General features: G+C 45.2%; 1 protein-coding gene across 4 annotated transcripts in view; it reads left to right on the plus strand.

The window, feature by feature from the left end:
• The window catches only part of MAP2K6 (mitogen-activated protein kinase kinase 6), a 118,783-nt gene that overhangs the window by 67,384 nt on the left and 34,627 nt on the right, over nucleotides 1-16,772 (plus strand). For 3 of the 4 annotated variants that reach the window (XM_055575012.1, XM_055575014.1, XM_055575013.1), the window contains exons 2-4: nucleotides 4,385-4,451; nucleotides 14,636-14,684; nucleotides 15,682-15,795. In XM_055575012.1, the coding sequence (XP_055430987.1) occupies nucleotides 4,385-4,451; nucleotides 14,636-14,684; nucleotides 15,682-15,795 (230 nt within the window). Of the gene's footprint in view, nucleotides 1-3,991; nucleotides 4,125-4,384; nucleotides 4,452-14,635; nucleotides 14,685-15,681; nucleotides 15,796-16,772 lie in introns of those variants that run through there. The other variant, XM_055575010.1, reaches the window with a different exon arrangement.

A 16,772-nucleotide genomic window follows, 5' to 3' on the forward strand; every position in this document is an offset into this window, starting at 1 on the left:
GCTGGCTGATGTAAGATGGGGCCACATATGTTTGCTCCATCAGGCCAAGGAGATTTTTTTTTTACCCTCTGCAGACTGAACCAGTTCAGAGGACACAGCTGGTTGAGATCTGCAGAAACATACAGAATTCCGGTCTTCTGAGAAGGCTGGTTACCAGCATGTGACAAAACCTGGAGCCTCTTTTCTGAGCTAGCTTTCATTTCTGCTTTTGAATATCAAGCAAAAAGGCCATTTATCAGTCGGTCACCTCGTTTTATGATTCATTTTGCTCCCTCTGGTTAAGCTTCAAAAAAGCACAATGTTAAATGTTAGAGTCAGGTTGGTTGGCAGCCTTGCGAAGGGGAGCACATTGCTTAGAAGTAAACGCCACTGGAAGCGGACTGCATATGTGTCCCTTTCTCCTAAGAAATGAAAGAGGCATTTATAGAAAGGTGGCCGAGTGCTGGGCTCTCCAGGGTCACTTTGTTGGTTTATCCCTCCCAGTCTGGCTGATGATTAACGTCACACCTTGGTCGTTCAAACGGACGCATGTCTCCCTCCCTTGCTGAAGTCGGAGCTTCTCGGAAACAATGAACTTGCAGAGGTTTAGGGTAACGGGAGCTGGAGGAGGGTGGAGCCTCTGCAGCTCTGTCTCTCTCGCTCAAGTGTGGTCTCGGGAGCTGAGTGAAAATGCCTGCTGTGGGGTTTTCTGCGGCTCCTGCTTTTTGCAGCCTTGAAAACCGCATCAGAGTCACGTCTGCTGCTCTCTGACTGGATTGCTCTTCCAGCGATGGGCAGGTAAGTGAATTATGGAGTGTTGGCGTGTGCCTTTGTGAGTTTTCTTTTCTTTGATCTACTTTTAAAACACGAAGGTAGTGTGTTTTCTGATGGTGTAATTCAACCAGGTTTTGTTTGTCCAAAAGCATTTTGGAATGCTTTTTCTAGTTTTTGTCAGAGAAGAACCTGGGGTGGCGGTGGGGGCGGTCTTCTTTTCCTATACTGAGAAGACTTTACTGTTGTTTTAGCCATCTCTTTCTTTAGTCTCTGTGCCAAAAGTGTTTTTTTTTGTTTTTTTTTGTTTTTGTTTTTTCCTCTTTCTTTTGCTGTTTCTTCGTATGATGATTTGGTGGGTTTTAGTTGGAGTCAGTTGCTGTTAAGGAACTAACTAATCATTCATTGCTGTGATGTAATAATTCATTGGTATGTTAAAGTTTTCCAAGCTGTTTTTCTCCATAAATAGTTATCTTTCTTGACGTCTATCTAGGAAGAGGTGAGTTAGAAACGAAGAGGAGAGATGTAGGAGTTAGGAATGAAGAGGAGAGTAATGTTGCTTCATGAATCAAAAGCCATCTGGAGAGGCGTTTTCACAGGCAAGATCTACTTTAGTTTCATTCTGTTTTATCTGGGAGAGCTACAGGGCTGTATCAGTTGGGATCGGTCACCTGTATTGGAATCTGTATGTCGAGATCCAGACAAGTCACATTTGTTCATTCCTCCCTAGAGTATCTCGGGAAAAATAGCCTTCGCCGTGAATTTAGCTGAGGCCCACGGATGGGAATTGTTGGAATCAAGCCATTTATCTGTTTGAATTCTCACAATCAGATCCAGCCTTAGCATCCTTCTGGTGTACACTACAGCTCTGTGTATTGTCAGGAACTAACTCAGTGACATGTACTAAATGGCCATAGGTGCTCCAGGAATAGGAAAGTAAATGGTGAGGTTCGAATTCTTAAAAACACACGTAGGGAAATCTAAATGAGGAGAGAATTGAGAATGAAGGTGGCTCTGAATGGCTTCCTCCGGCAAATATTGTATATTAACATGTATATGTGGAATCTAGGAAAAAATGGTAGAGATGGTCTTATTTGCAAAGAAGAGATAGAGACACAGACATTTGTAGGCAGGGGTGGGTGAATTGGGAGGTTGGGACTGACATATAGGCTGCTGATTCTATGTGTAAAACAGGTAGCTAGTGAGAACCTGCTCTGTGGCAGAGGGACTTGCTGCTCTGTGGTGACCTAAATGGAAAGAAGGTCCAGAAAAGAGAGGATATGTGTAAACATATAGCTGATTCACTTTGCTGAACAGCAGAAGCCGACACAACATTGTACAGCAGCCATACTCCAATAAGAGAGGCTTTCTCTGTGTTGACTGCCATCGAGCATGTTGTCTACTGGCTTTATGCGCTTTGGCAGAGTTAATCTGGGTTTTGGATTTTGATGGCGCAGAAAGAAAGGTCTCGATATATTGGGCTATGAGATAACACAGGCGGTTCTTTTTTAAAAATCTTTATTAGAGGATAATCGCTTTATAGTGCTGGTTTCTGCCATACAGCACCATGAGTCAGCCATAGGCACACACATGTCCCCTCCTTCTTGGACCCCCTCCCGCCCCTCTAGGTTGTCACAGAGCACTTGCTTTGGCCCCTGTAACAGCCAGTTCTGGTCCAGAGTTTCTGCAATGACTTCCTTTCTTTAATGAGACTGTGCAGATTGTTTTTGACATGATTATAATTATTATTATTATTTCATTGCTCTTCCTCATGTTATCCCATGGTTCTCACATCAGGCTGGTAAGGTAGGTATTGATGTTACTATTAATACACCATATTATAGCTGAGGATAATAAGGATTGGATAACAAGTGACCCTGGAGGTCTCTTTGCATGTGGAGAAACCAGGTGTAAGCTGGTCTTTACAGACCCAGAATCCCATACTTCCCCTCTTCATTCTCTCTGGTCCCCTCTACACTTCATCCACTGGGGAATGGAGGAAAAGCTGCCACGTGGGTGCTTGGGGACCCGGATTCTGATTCTGACCAGGCCATTGTGGAGGCTAATGGTGAGCAGTCCTTGAAGTCTGCAGATGGTGTTCTCCTGCAAGGAGGAAATCAGGATTCGATTTCTTCACTTTCTGCGCAGACTCAGCATCTCTGTGCAGGGCCTTAATCAGGGCTTCTGTTGGCCCCCGACAAACAGAGAAGAGGTGAGAGAGAAAGCAAACCTGTGCGTGTTCCGTCCAGCTCTGCTCTGGGCTTTCCTGCCAAGCCCGAGAGACACAGGCGCTCCTTAGGTGGGGAAAACCCGGGGTCCTTACAAGACGAGTTGCTCTGATCACCTGTTGTTGTTCAGTCGCTCAGTCATGCCCGACTCTTTTTGACTCCATGGTCTGCCGAGTGCCAGGCTTCCCTGTCCTTCACTGTCTCCCAGAGTTTGTTCATACCCATGTGCATCAAGTCGGTGATGCCGTGCAACCATCTTGTCCTCTGTTGCCCACTTTCTCCTGCCCTCAAGCTTTCCCAGCATCAGGGTCTTTTCCAGGGAGCCAGTTCTCTTCATCAGGTTGCCAATGTGTTGGAGCTTTAGCTTCAGCATCAGTCCTTCCAGTGAAGCTTCAGGGTGGATTTCCTTTAGGACTGACTGGTTTGATCACATCTTGAGCTGGCATTTCTCAGTCTGTTCTTGTAAACTCATCAACAAGAAATGTTGGAGCCAAGCTCTCTTGTGGTTGCAGCCTAGGGACAACGAATACATCGATTACGTTCCCATCTGGCTCACAGAGAAGGGACAGCCTCCGTGCGTGAACCCTTCTGTTACCTTAATCCGTTTTGGAACAGGGCAAAAGTAAATAAAGATGATTGCTCTCCCCTTCTCCAGGTGTTGTAACTGATGGCAGGTGGCTGAGAGTGGGCAGGGCAGAGCAGTGGGGAGGGTAACTTTTGTTCTCCCTGCCTGGTTCGCTCCATCAGCTCATCACAGACCCAGTTAGACAGTGCAGAGCACTCAGAGAGGCCGGACCGCACTTGGCTGAGAGCTCTCGTCGCTGTTTGCTAGTCGCTCAGTTGTGTCTGACTCGTGACCTCTTGGACTGTAGCCTACCAGACTCCTCTGTCCATGGGGTTCTCCAGGCATGAGTACTGGAGTGGGTTGCCATTTCCTCCTCCAGGGCATCTTCCCGACCCAGGGACTGAACCCGCATCTCCTGCATTGGCACGCGGATTCTTTGCCACTAGCCACCAGGGAAGCCCTGATGGACATAAAAAAGGGAGACATCTGTAACCGACACCACCCACCATTGTCGCACGAGAAAGGAGGAAGGAGGCTGGGGTGCCGAACTCCCAGCAGAGAGAGACGGCAGGTCTCCCGGGGTAAAGAGAGTTGTCATCTTTCAGGGGCCTTTCATGGATCTGGGAAGCCCTCACCCACAACCTCCGTCTGCACTCGAAGTTCTGCCCCGCCTGGCAACTGTGCCTCGTCACTCACAGCGCTCCTGGTGGGTGCGGGGCTCTGAATGCAGGGATGAGACTCGGGCTCCCAGTTCCGTCCTTTCTCCGTTGCCATCTCTGTGCCTGCTCTCACGCTGTGATTTTTGTAGACCTTAACATTATCCTTCCATCTTTCCCTGTAGGCAAGAAGCGAAACCCTGGCCTTAAAATTCCCAAAGAAGCATTTGAACAACCTCAGACCAGTTCCACGTAAGTTGGCAAGAGTGCCCTCTTAATCCAAATGCTTGTACTTTACAGGTTTCCAGGGAATGGGAGTTCTTTTTCAGAAGGATGAGTAATGCTTTGACCGGGGAGGGAGTTTGTTAGAAAGGAGAGCCCTTTGAAGCGGGGAAGCCAAGGACTTTTACTGTTCTGAGATCTGAAACGATCTTAGTCGGTCAGTCTATATGGAATGGGTACCTTTGACTTGAGTTGGCTAAAAATTTTACAGCCGTGTTTAGCAGATGGCTTGTTGTTGTTCTTCAGTCGCTGAGTCGTGTCTGACTCTTTGTGACCCCGTGGACTGTAACCCACCAGGCTCCTCTGTGCATGGGATTTCCCAGGCAAGGATACTGGAGCAGGTAGTCATTTCCTCCTCCAGGGGATCTTCCCCACCCAGGGATGATTGAACCCATGTCTCCTGCATCGGCAGGCAGATTCTTTACCACTGTGCCACCAGGGAAGCCCTGGTAGATGGGGTCTTAAATAAATTCAGAAAGGTCACTGGATGGGGACTTTTTCCTTTTCCATTTTATCCGAGTAAACCCCTGAGGGAGCCATCACTGTGAACTTTGGGTTGGGTAGAAAGGTGGTACTTGGTGAGGACTTAGCATCCTGTACTTAGATCCTATTCCGTATGAACAGAAGGCAGATGTGAGATACGGGACCACACCTTACCAGCTAAGCTGTGGGTCCAAGGCCCCGAGACATCCCAGGCCCTGGTGATGTGGGACACCCACTCCCGGAGCCTCACTCTTTCTTTGTCTCTCCACGTTGTGGGGAGGGTATTGCCTAGCTGGGGGCAAGGTCAAGTGAAAGTCACTCAGTCATGTCTGACTCTTTGTGACCCCGTGGACTATACAGTCCATGGAATCCTCCAGGCCAGAATACTGGAGTGGGTAGCCGTTCCCTTCTCCAGGGGATCCTCCCAACCCAGAGATCAAACCCAGTCTCCCACATTGCAGGCGGATTTGTTACCTGCTGAGCCACCAGGCAAGCCCAGCTCGGGGCAGGACCACATCAAAGCATCTACAGGGGAGGAAAGGCAATTCCAATAAAAAATTATAGCAGAGGGAGCATAATAGCCATTCCAATGGAAACTTAAATTAAAAAAAATACATTAATTTGGCTAAGTTGGGTCTTCGTTGCAACAAGTGAAAGCATTACAACCTGCTTCCCAGGTGACACGGTGGTAAAGAATCCGTCTGCCAACGCCGGAGACGCAGGAGATGCGGGTTCAGTCCCAGGGTTGGAAAGAAACCCTGCAGGAGGGAATGGCAGCCCGCTGACTCTGTGGGACTGACGGGCGAGCTCTCCGGATGGGACTCATTTGTCTGTAGGAATTTACTCTCGTCTCTTCTCCATCTCCATCTTGTTGCTTCCTGATTATTGTGCAAATGGAATCATGCATATCCTTTCTGAGACCGGCCTTTTTCTTTCAGCATCATTCCCTTGAGGTTATTCGAGTTGCTGCATGTACCCACAGATTATTCTTTGTTACTGCTGAATGCCATTCCGTGGGGTGGATACACCAGCGTGTCAAAGCCTTCAGCCTCTGAAAGCCTTTGAAGGAGATACAAATAGTTTCTGGTTTGGGGCTGTTATAAATAAATGTGCAGTGAACATTCCTGTGTAAGTTCTTGCATAAAAATAAGTCTTCATTCTCTGGGATGTATGTCCAGCACTGCAATTACGGGTCGGATGGTGAGTCCATTTTTAGTTTTGAAAGAATTGCCAAGTATTTTCCAGAGTGCTAGTACCAAATTACATTCTTACCAAGAACATACGAATGGCCCAGTTTCTCCTCAGAACTGTTTCTCATTTTAACCATTCTGGTAGATGGGATGTATCATTGCCGTGTTAATTTTCATTTCTCTAACGGCTGTCGATACTGAATACTTTTGGTGTTTATTTCCCATCCACGTGTCTTCTTCAGTGACATGGCTATGCACTTATTTGCCTATTATCCAATCAGATTTGTTTTTAATGCTGAGTTTTGCGGGTTCTTCCTATATCCCCGATGAACAACATTTGTCAGGTGTGTGACTCAATTACAGTGTCTCCCAGTCATAATGGTTCTTTCCATCTCTCTCTGTTGATGAAGCCCAGTCTATCAGTTTTTCCTCTTATGAGTTACGTTTTTGGTGACAAGTCTAAGAACCCTTTCCCTATGCTTGGGTCCTAAAGATTTTCTCCTCTATTCTTTTCTAGAAGTTTATAGATTTACATATTAGATTTAAGTCTGTGATACATTTTGAGTTTAATTTCTGTACAAGGCATGGAGTTTTCAGTTGGGCTCTATTTTTTTCCCAGTGGATTTCACTGGCTAAAGTTGCTCTAACACCAATTGCCGAAAAGACTATCCCTGCTCCAGTGAATTGTTTTTGCTCATTTTTAAGATATTAATTGGGGATATTTGTGTGCATCCGTTTCTGGGTTTTCTGTTCTGCTCCATTGATCTCTGGGTCTGCTCCTCCAGTGAGAACTGGACATGGAACAACAGACTGGATCCAAATTGGGAAAGGAGTACATCAAGGCTGTATATTGTCACCCTGCGTATTTAACTTATATGCAGAGTACATCATGAGAAACATGGGGCTGGATGAAACACAAGCTGGAATCAAGATTGCCGGGAGAAATATCAGTAACCTCAGATTTGCAGATGACACATGGCACCCCACTGCAGTACTTTTGCCTGGAAAATCCCATGGATGGAGGAGCCTGGTAGGCTGCAGTCCATGGGGTCGCTAAGAGTCGGACACGACTCAGCAACTTCACTTTCACTTTTCAATTTTCATGCATTGGAGAAGGAAATGGCAACCCACTCCAGTGTTCTTGCCTGGAGAGTCCCAGGGACGGGGGAGCCAGGTGGGCTGCCGTCTATGGGGTCACACAGAGTCGGACACGACTGAAGTGACTTAGCAGCAGCAGCAGCAGCAGCCACCCTTATGACAGAAAGCGAAGAAGAACTAAAGAGCCTCTTGATGAAAGTGAAAGAGGAGAGTGAAAAAGTCAGCTTAAAGCTCAACATTCAGAAAACTAAGATCATGGCATCTGGTCCCATCACTTCATGGCAAATAGATGGGGAGACAGTAGAAACAGTGTCAGACTTTATTTTTTTGGGCTCCAAAATCACTGCAGATGGTGTCTGCAGCCATGAAATTAAAAGATGCTTGCTCCCTGGAAGGAAAGTATATTAAATAGACAGCATATTAAAAAACAGAGATATTACTTTGCCATCTAGACAAGGCTATGGTTTTTCCAGTGGTCATGTATGGATGTGAGTTGGACTATAAAGAAAGCTGAGCACCAAAGAATGGATGCTTTTGAACTGTGGTGTTGGAGAAGACTCTTGAGAGTCCCTTGGACTGCAGGGAGATCCAACCAGCCCATTCTGAAGGAGATCAGTCCTGGGTGTTCTTTGGAAAGACTGATGTTCAAGCTGAAACTCCAATCCTTTGGCCACCTGATGCAAAAAACTGACTCATTTGGAAAAGACCCTGATGCTGGGAAAGATTGAGGGCAGGAGGAGAAGGGGACGACAGAGGATAAGATGGTTGGACAGCATCACTGACTCCGTGGACATGAGTTTGGGTGGACTCTGGGAGCTGGTTGGTGATGGACAGGGAGGTCTGGCGTGCTGCGGTCCGTGGGGTCGCAGAGAGCCGGACTCGCCTGCGTGCCTGAGCTGGCTGGCCGCCCCTCTGCCTGTGTCCCTCTGTCATGGTTTCTGCAGCTATAGATTAAACCTTAATTTTGGGAAAAGTGATTCCTCTCACTTTGTTTTCTGTTTCAAAACTATTTTGGTTATTTTAGGGCTTTCATCTTTTCCTGTTAGTTTTAGAATAAGCTTGTCTATATCTACAAATAAACTCACTGAGATTTTTGGTAGGAATTGTGTTGAACCAAGAGATCGATTGAAGGAGAATTAGCATCTTTATTTTGCTGTCTTCCAATCCATGAATGTGGTAGATTTCTCCAAGTATTTAGATTCCCTTTGATGTCTTCCATTAATATTTTATAGTTTTCATCATATAGATTCTCTGCATTTAGTTTTATTAGGATTTATACCTAAGTGTTTCTTTTTTTTTTTTTTTGAAGCAATACAAATTGTATTCCATTTAAAAATTTTGATTTCCACTTAAGAAATTCAGAAATGCGATTTATTTTTAAAATATTTTTATTTTTTTGTTCTGCTGGGTGTTTGTTGAGACGTGTGCGATCTAGTTCCCTGACCAAGAATCAAACCCAGGCCCCCTGCATTGGGAGTGTGGAGTCTTAGCCACTGGACCACCGAGGAGGTCCCTGCAATTGATTTTTGAGTTGATTGCATACCCTGTGACGTTTCTAAACTCAGTTATTAGTTCCAGGAGCTTTTTTGATAGATTTCTTACAGTTTTCTGTGTAGACAGGCATACTTTCTCTAAAAAGACCATTTTATTTCTCTCTTCTGTTTGTCTTCAACCTTTATTTTCTTACCTTATCTTAGTAGCAAGAATGTTCAATACTACATCAAATAAGATTGCTGCGAGCAGGCTGACTTGCCTTGTTTTCCATCTTAGAGAGAAAGCATTTCATCTTCCACCATTAAGCACAATGTGAAGCCCTCAGAGACGTGGTTTTCGAGGTTGAAGAAGTTCCTCTCTGGTTGAAGTGTACTCAACCAGAATTCAGTTTTCACCGTGAATGTGTGTGGAATCTTGCTGAGTGATTTTTGTGCATCAGTTGATGTGATCTTGCAGTTTTCTTCTTTGTGCTGTCGATATGTATTACTTTGATTGATTGTTTAAAAGTATTTGCATATTTATTCGGCATCATGGAGCGTTAGCGGGGGCACTTGGCTCTTCATGGCCTTGTGTGGGGCCTTCCTGGTAGTGTGCAGACTCCGTGTGGCACACAGGCTCTGTAGCTGTGGCCCTCGGGATTAGTTGCTTCATGGCAAGTGGGGTCTTAGTTCTCCTACCAGGGATCGAACCCACATCCCCTGCATTGCAAGGCGGATTCCTAACCACTGGACCACCAAGGAAGTCCCAACATTGGTTGATTTTTAAAATATTGAGCTCGCTTTGCATACCTCAAATAATCCCACTTGGTTTTGGTATACTATATTTTTATACACTGCTGGATTTAATTTCTGCAAATGTTGAAGATTTTTGTGCCTGAAGTTGATAAGAGATGTTGATCTATAGTGGGTTTGTTTGTGTGTATATATGTGTGTGTGCTATTATGTTCTGGTTTTGGTATTTAAGATAATACTGACCTTATAAAATATGTTGATTAGAACACCGCCTTCTGTTTTCTGGTAGACATTGTATAAGACAGGTGGTAATTCTTTAAAAAACAATGTTGAACTATAATTTACATATAATATTATATTAGTTTTAGGGTTACAAAATAATGGTTTCATATATGCAATTAAAAAAAAAGTTTGCTAAAACTTCTCCCATGAGACAAAATGAGCTTGCATATTTCTTCTTCCAGAGCTTTTTAATGACACATTCAATTGGTTTAATAGTTATTGGATAATTCAGATGATCTATCTCATTGTGGCTAAGTTTTGGTAGTTTGTGGTTTTCAAGCAATTGGCCTATTTTGTCTAAGTTGTTGAATTTATGAAAGTAAAGCTGCTCATGGCATTTCCTTGTTATTCTTTTAATGACAGATATATTGTGACATCTTTTTTTTTCTGATACTGGTAATTCATGTCTTCTCTCTTTTTATCTGTGTTAATCTTGCTAGCGATTTATCCATTTTATTGATTTTAAAAGAGCCAACATTGTTTTATTTTCCTGCTTTCAATTTTGTTGATTTCTGCTCTTATCTTTATTATTTCCTTTGGGATGTATTCTCATTTCAGCCTTCCAGCTATCTTATATTCTTCTTCCCTTTAACATCTGCTAGTCAATGGCAACCCACTCCAGTGTTCTTTCCAGGAGAATCCCAGGGACGGGGGAGCCTGGTGGGCTGCCGTCTATGGGGTCTCACAGAGTCGGACACGACTGAAACAACTTAGCAGCAGCAGCAGCAGTCTTTCCCTTCTTCTAATTTATGTTAATAGTCCGTCTTTTTAGTAAATTTCTGAAAACTAACATAAACCCTCGCTTGGTATAAAAAAATGAATAGGAAGCTATGCAGAAGTAAAGGGAGATTCTCTGCTGTCTAACCCTCGCCTGGTGGGACAAACCTTGGCGACACTCTTGCGTTTCATCGTGTCGAGCCAGGGTCCCTCTGCGAGCCGTCTCACGTCAGCTCAGGAAGAGGCTAATGATACACTGTTGATGTTGTTATTGTTATTATATTAATCCTGAGGCTGAAATTGGTGCTCCTCAAGAAGTGGTTTCCGCATTTGGAGTTTTCCTTGGCAGTTTTGTGAGGCTGGCTTGGTGATTTTTGCCGTTTATACCCGGCCACCTTCGCTGGACCGCACACAAACAAATAGCCTGGGACAGAGCCCTGTTCTTCTTCGGGCCGTGCGTGTGGTCGCCTCACTGCATCCCTGATGCTGGTGTGTCTGTGACTCGGGTCTCTGGGCTGCTCCCTCCCTGGGTGGGCAGCAACTATTCCTAATTCTAACTTGATTCTGTGCTGGTCAGCATTCTTTCAGTTAATCCTTACGAGAAGCTCAGAGGCAGTTGTTATTCTGCTCGCGTTATAAGGGAGAAGGCAGGCCTGTCCAGGGCTCAGGTGTCCTTCTCAAAGCAACTGAGCTCAGAGCCCAGACTCCGGTGCTGGAATCCATAGGTTCACGCTTGGGAGCTGAGCTTCCTCGGCTGAATATCCTCGGCAAGTCACCCAAGTCTCCTAAGCCCCCTGTGAAAAACAGGAACAAACATGGCCGTGGTTGCCATGGGGACTGGATGTCACGGTCCATATTACGTGTCCAGCCCAGTGTGTGTTCCAGCGAGATTTCTCAATGAATGTGGCTCTCAGTGTCGTTGTTATTATTATTATTTCACTTAATAAGTGGGAGAGCTGGCCTACAGACTGAGGGCTCTCTGACCCTCAAGTACGTGCTCTTGGCCACATGTTAGACCCGGCGACCAGAGCCAAATGGCCCATGAGAGGCGGGGCCGCTTACTCTGTAGCTGAGAGGACGTCACGCGTGGCTCTGCGTTCCGGTGTCACCGTCTCACTGAGTGACCTTGAATTATTTAGCCTGTTTCAGTGTCCATTTTTCACATTCAAACAGAGCTAACACTGGGACTTCCTTGGTGGTCCAGTAGTTAAAACTCCATGCTGCCAATAGAGTTGGCAGGAAAGCAGTTAACCCAGTTTTCAGGTTCAATCCCCGGTCAGGAAGCTAGACCCCACACACCACAGCTAAAGATCCCACATGCCGAAACTAAGGCCAGGTAAATAAGAAGAATAGGTAAATAAACATTTACCTAAGCAATTACCTGATTTACCTAACATTTACCTAAACTAAGAACATGTAAATAAACATTTAAAAAGAGTAAAGCTAATACCTCTAAGAGCTGTGGAAATTAAAAAAGACTTTGGATTTAAAGGGTCTTGCATGGTCTCTGGCCCAATTAGGTGCTTTATATTATCATTAGATTATAAGTAAATATTGTTATTTATAGGCAAATAATGGATGCATGCTCAGTCGCTTGAGTCGTTTCCGACTCTTTGTGACTCCATGAACTGTAGCCCGCCAGGCTCCTCTATTCATGGAATTCTCCAGGCAAGAATACTGGGGTGGGTTGCCATGCTTTCCTGAAGGGGACTCTTCCCAACCCAGGAATCGAACCCAAGTCTCCTGCATTGCATGAGGATTCTTTACTGCTAAGCCCCCGGGGAAGCCCAGGCAAATAATTGTAATAGTAACCATTAAACTCATTACTCATGTAGAAGTATAAATAAACAATTATTTTCATAAACCAAAGCTGGCTGTTTATAGAAAACAATCATAGCAGGTGGCCTCTGGAATACCTTTGGCCTTACAGGGTTAGGAGTTTTGTAATAAGTTTGCTTCTCTTCCTGGAGGACTGAAATATTGAATAAGCGACACAGAATGTCCACCCACAGTTTAAACCTCACTGCCCCAGACAGACGAGTGTGCCCTGGACCGGTTACAGCGTCAACTAATCCAAGACAGGCTGTCCACCTCAGGCCATCATTTGATGCTTCTGGCCGCCTTGCTGAGCCCAAAGCCCTTGTGGTGGGGGTTGGTGATCAATTACACTAGAAGGGGTCTGGGTGGGGCAGGTTCCTTGGATTCAGTCGGATGTGAAGTGAGTCATATCTTCACCACTCGGGAGGAAGATAGCCTAAGTCTCAGTCAAACAGGTTTTCATCTGGAATGTGGGAATAATGACTCGTGTGTGTGTGTGTGTGTGTTTCAACAATAGGAAATGCAAGGAAAGCACTTAACCCAGTTTTCAGCGTCTGTACCCCTTCTCCGTAGGTCAAAGCTGACCTACGTGAGTTTTATTTATGACCTGACATGAGTTTTATTTTCAGCCCTGTTGAGGACTGTGTGTTCAGCATATCGCTGAGTTTTTCTGGGTTTCATTTTTCTCATTCTGGAAAATGGCACGAAACCCTCCTATTAGATAGGGTTATAATGCAAGGTTAGAATAAAACTGGAATCAGCAAACTTTTTGTGCCAAAGACCAGATAGTAAATATTTGGGGCTACCAGGCCACAATGGCTTCTGCTGAAGATTGTTTCTTGTTTGTTTTTTACAGCCCTTTAAACGTGTAAAATTCACCCATTGCTGGGTCACAGACTGTAATTTATGGGCTTCCCTGGTGGCTCAGAGATAAAGAATCCTCCTGCAACGCAGGAGCCGCAGGAGACGTGAGTTTGATCCCTGGGTTGAGAAGATCCCCTGGAGGAGGAAATGGCAACCCACTCCAGCATTCTTGCCTGGAGAATCCCATGGACAGAGGAGTCTGGCGGGCTACAGTCCACAGGATCTCGAAGAGTCAGACCCAACTGAAGTGACTTAGCACGCACGCACTGACTGTGATTTGCAGAGCCCTTGTATGAATGCTAGAATATTAGCTCTGGAAGAGGTCTTACCCAACAGCCTCGCTGGATGGCATGCCCTTGGAGGTAGCCCTGAATAATTAACTAGTGACCTTTCTGTTGCTTCATTCTTTACAAAAGGAAGGGTCTGAACAATTGCAAAGGATTTTTCACTGTTTATATTGGTCACATGTTTCAAATAATATTTGCCTTTATTTCAAAGTTCCGTTGCGATTAGTACAAGCCGGTTGTGGCAACTAAAGAAAAAGAGCTTTGGAGGTTTTAAGAGTGAGAAATCAGATTTTTCAGAAAATTTAATTCCTCTGGAAGGTGTTTCTGAAGAAAAATTCTCTGCTTAGAAACACAGGATTTATAAAAGCATCACCTCTGTGTGTGTGTGTGTGTTCATCTTTATCCCTGCCTCTCAGTCCGGGTTTTAAATTAATTTAGAAAAACCTTAGTTTGTGTTTTCTATTCATTTCAGAAGGATTGCCACTAAAGCCTTAGATTGACGTGTTATCTGCATTTATGTTCCCACATTTTTGTTATTGTTTTATTTAGTTAGTTTTGGTAGGAGGGGTAGAATTATACATGGTAACCCACGAGGCTCCTCTGTCCATGGGATTCTCCAGGCAAGAATACTGGAGTGGGTTGCCACGCCCTCCTCCAGGGGATCTTTCTGACCCAAGGATTGAACCCAGGTCTCCGAAATTGCAGGTGGATTCTTTACCCCTAGTGCCACCTGGGAAGCCTATAGACGTGTGTGTGTGTGTGTGTGTGTGTGTGTGTGTATTGTTATGTGAATAAATAGGCTATTCCAGTAAGCCCCTGTGTAAGTAATTATATTATATATAATTATTTTATATAATGTATATGTATGTTATTACATACATATAATATATGCATATATGCATAGTTTATATATATGCATATTTATATTTTGAATGTGTCATTCTGCTAATAAGCATTTTGCTTAGAACATCTCCTTTAGCAGCCACTCTTATTCTATGAGGAAGTGTACTAATATCTTCGTAATAAAGAAGAAATTGAAGTTCAGAGACTGTGATTTCTAAGAACATCTGTTTTGTTCCAGTTCCCACTCATGAGCTTTCACCTTATTTTTAAGGAGAACTCTCTCCAGTCTCGTAGGATTTGGGAAGGTCACATTCGATTAAATATCTCCTGTTTTTCCTCTTTTGCAGGCCACCTCGGGATTTAGACTCCAAAGCTTGCATTTCTATTGGAAATCAGGTGAGAAAAGTCGTGTCTGCAGTTAACGTCCTGACCCTTTCATATGTCTGCTTTGCCACCGGCCAGTGGGAAAAAATGAATTTTCCATAGCATGCTGTCAGGGGTTGGGTCAATAACGTTTGAATGTAAACAGAAGTGGTCTGTGGAGCAGTTGCTATTTTAAATGTCAAATTGGGATCCGGCTGTTGTGGTTCTGATGGGAGGTCTCTGAGGCGAAGAGATGGTTCATTTTGGGCCACGCTCTGCAAAGTCCAGGCCTAGAGCTAGCCACCAGGAGTCAGCAAGCGGACCTGAGGGGTCATCGAGGGGCGGAGCTGAAGACCCACTGTGTGGGGTCAGCGCTCCCTGTGCCGTTCGGCGCCTGAGCTGGAACTGGACCTCTGTATTGCCCGGGACAAAGGGGGGCCCACAGTGGGCATCTGCACATCTCCCAGGCACTTCTTGCTTTCAGTGGCTGCTTGGCAAAGCTTCTAGACCAGAAGGTTCTGGACCAGAAAGGACCCTTGGACTGCCCAGAGGAACCAGAGGGAGGACAGGGTAGCCTGTGTCTGGTTTCTTTCCTTTTTTCCTATTGCTGAGCACTAAAGAATGGATGCTTCTGAACCGTGGTGCTGGAGAAGACTCTTAAGAGTCCCTGGGACTGCAAGCAGATTCAGCCAGTCCATCCTAAAGGTGATCAGTCCTGAATGTTCATTGGCAAGACTGATGTTGAAGCTGAAGCTCCAATACTTTGGCCACCTCATGCGAAGAGTTGACTCATTGGAAAAGACCCTGATGCTGGGAGGGATTGGGGGCAGGAGGAGAAGGGGACGACAGAGGATGAGATGGTTGGATGGCATCACCGACTCGATGGGCATGAGTTTGAGTGAACTCCGGGATTTGGTGATGGACAGGGAGGCCTGGCGTGCTGTGGTCCACAGGGTCGCAGAGCCGGACACGACTGAGTGACTGAACTGACCTGAACTTCCTATTGCACCCTCGCTTTTGTCTCCTGCAGAACTTTGAGGTGAAGGCGGATGACCTGGAGCCCATCGTGGAGCTGGGCCGGGGGGCGTACGGGGTGGTGGAGAAGATGCGGCACGTGCCCAGTGAGCAGATCATGGCGGTGAAGGTAGCGTTCGCGTTCCCTAGACATTTTCTGGTCCTGGTCCATATGTTTGTCCCTCCCAGCTGCAAATGGGCTCCTTTCATAGAAGCAAGACTATGAGGTCTCACTCTATGGGGTGAGACAGAAAAGCCTATTTGTGGCGTACGATATTTCCCTCCAAATAATGTCAAAAATGCCGCCTTGGTATGAGTAGCAGAAACTGGGTCTTTTTGAACTGCTGAATCCTACCCCCTCTTTTTAATTGTTTTATGCAGCCACCACATCGTGCTTCCCTGGTGGCTCGCGCTTGTGATGCAGGAGATGTGGGTTTGATCCCTGGGTTGGGAAAATCCCCTAGAGAACGAAATGGCTACTCATGCCAATATTCTTGCCTGGAGAATTCCATGGACAGAGGAGCCTGGTGGGCTCTACAGCCCATGGGGTCACAAGAGTCAGACATGACTTAGTGACTAAACCACCACGACCACCAGCCACATCATCACATGTAAAAGAAGCAACAGTACTTCCTCAGTGTCATCCACCACCAGGTCCGAATGAACGTCACCTTGATCGTTCCAAAGCTGCCATTGTTGTTTTTTGTCCCGTTGGTTTTTCAAATCGAAATCCAGATGCAAGCTTGCACATGGCATTTGGTTTTCTGTCTCATGAGTCTCTTTTTAAGCTTCATTCTGTTGCTTTTAAAGAATCTGTCCCTGAAAATCAGGAAACCCAAACTGAGAGACAAAATTGCCTCCATTTGTGGAAACAGAGGAGGGTAAAGTCATCTTGAGCAAATTTGCATAGTTTGGGAGCTATAAAAAGAAATTTAGAATCATCGCATATTTCTTGAGTAGATGTTGGGAGGACCTTGGAGCGGGCCCAGTGTATTAATTCTAGATGGGTTGTCAGGCATGTGGATGGTCAGATGACCTGGATTCCTTTTATTTTTTGGAGAATGCTGACATCTTTCCCTTACCTTGTAGATTTTCCAGTTTCATCTC

This window comes from Bubalus kerabau, chromosome 4, assembly GCF_029407905.1.
Source record: "Bubalus kerabau isolate K-KA32 ecotype Philippines breed swamp buffalo chromosome 4, PCC_UOA_SB_1v2, whole genome shotgun sequence".
In the NCBI taxonomy this organism is placed as follows: Eukaryota; Metazoa; Chordata; class Mammalia; order Artiodactyla; family Bovidae; genus Bubalus; species Bubalus kerabau.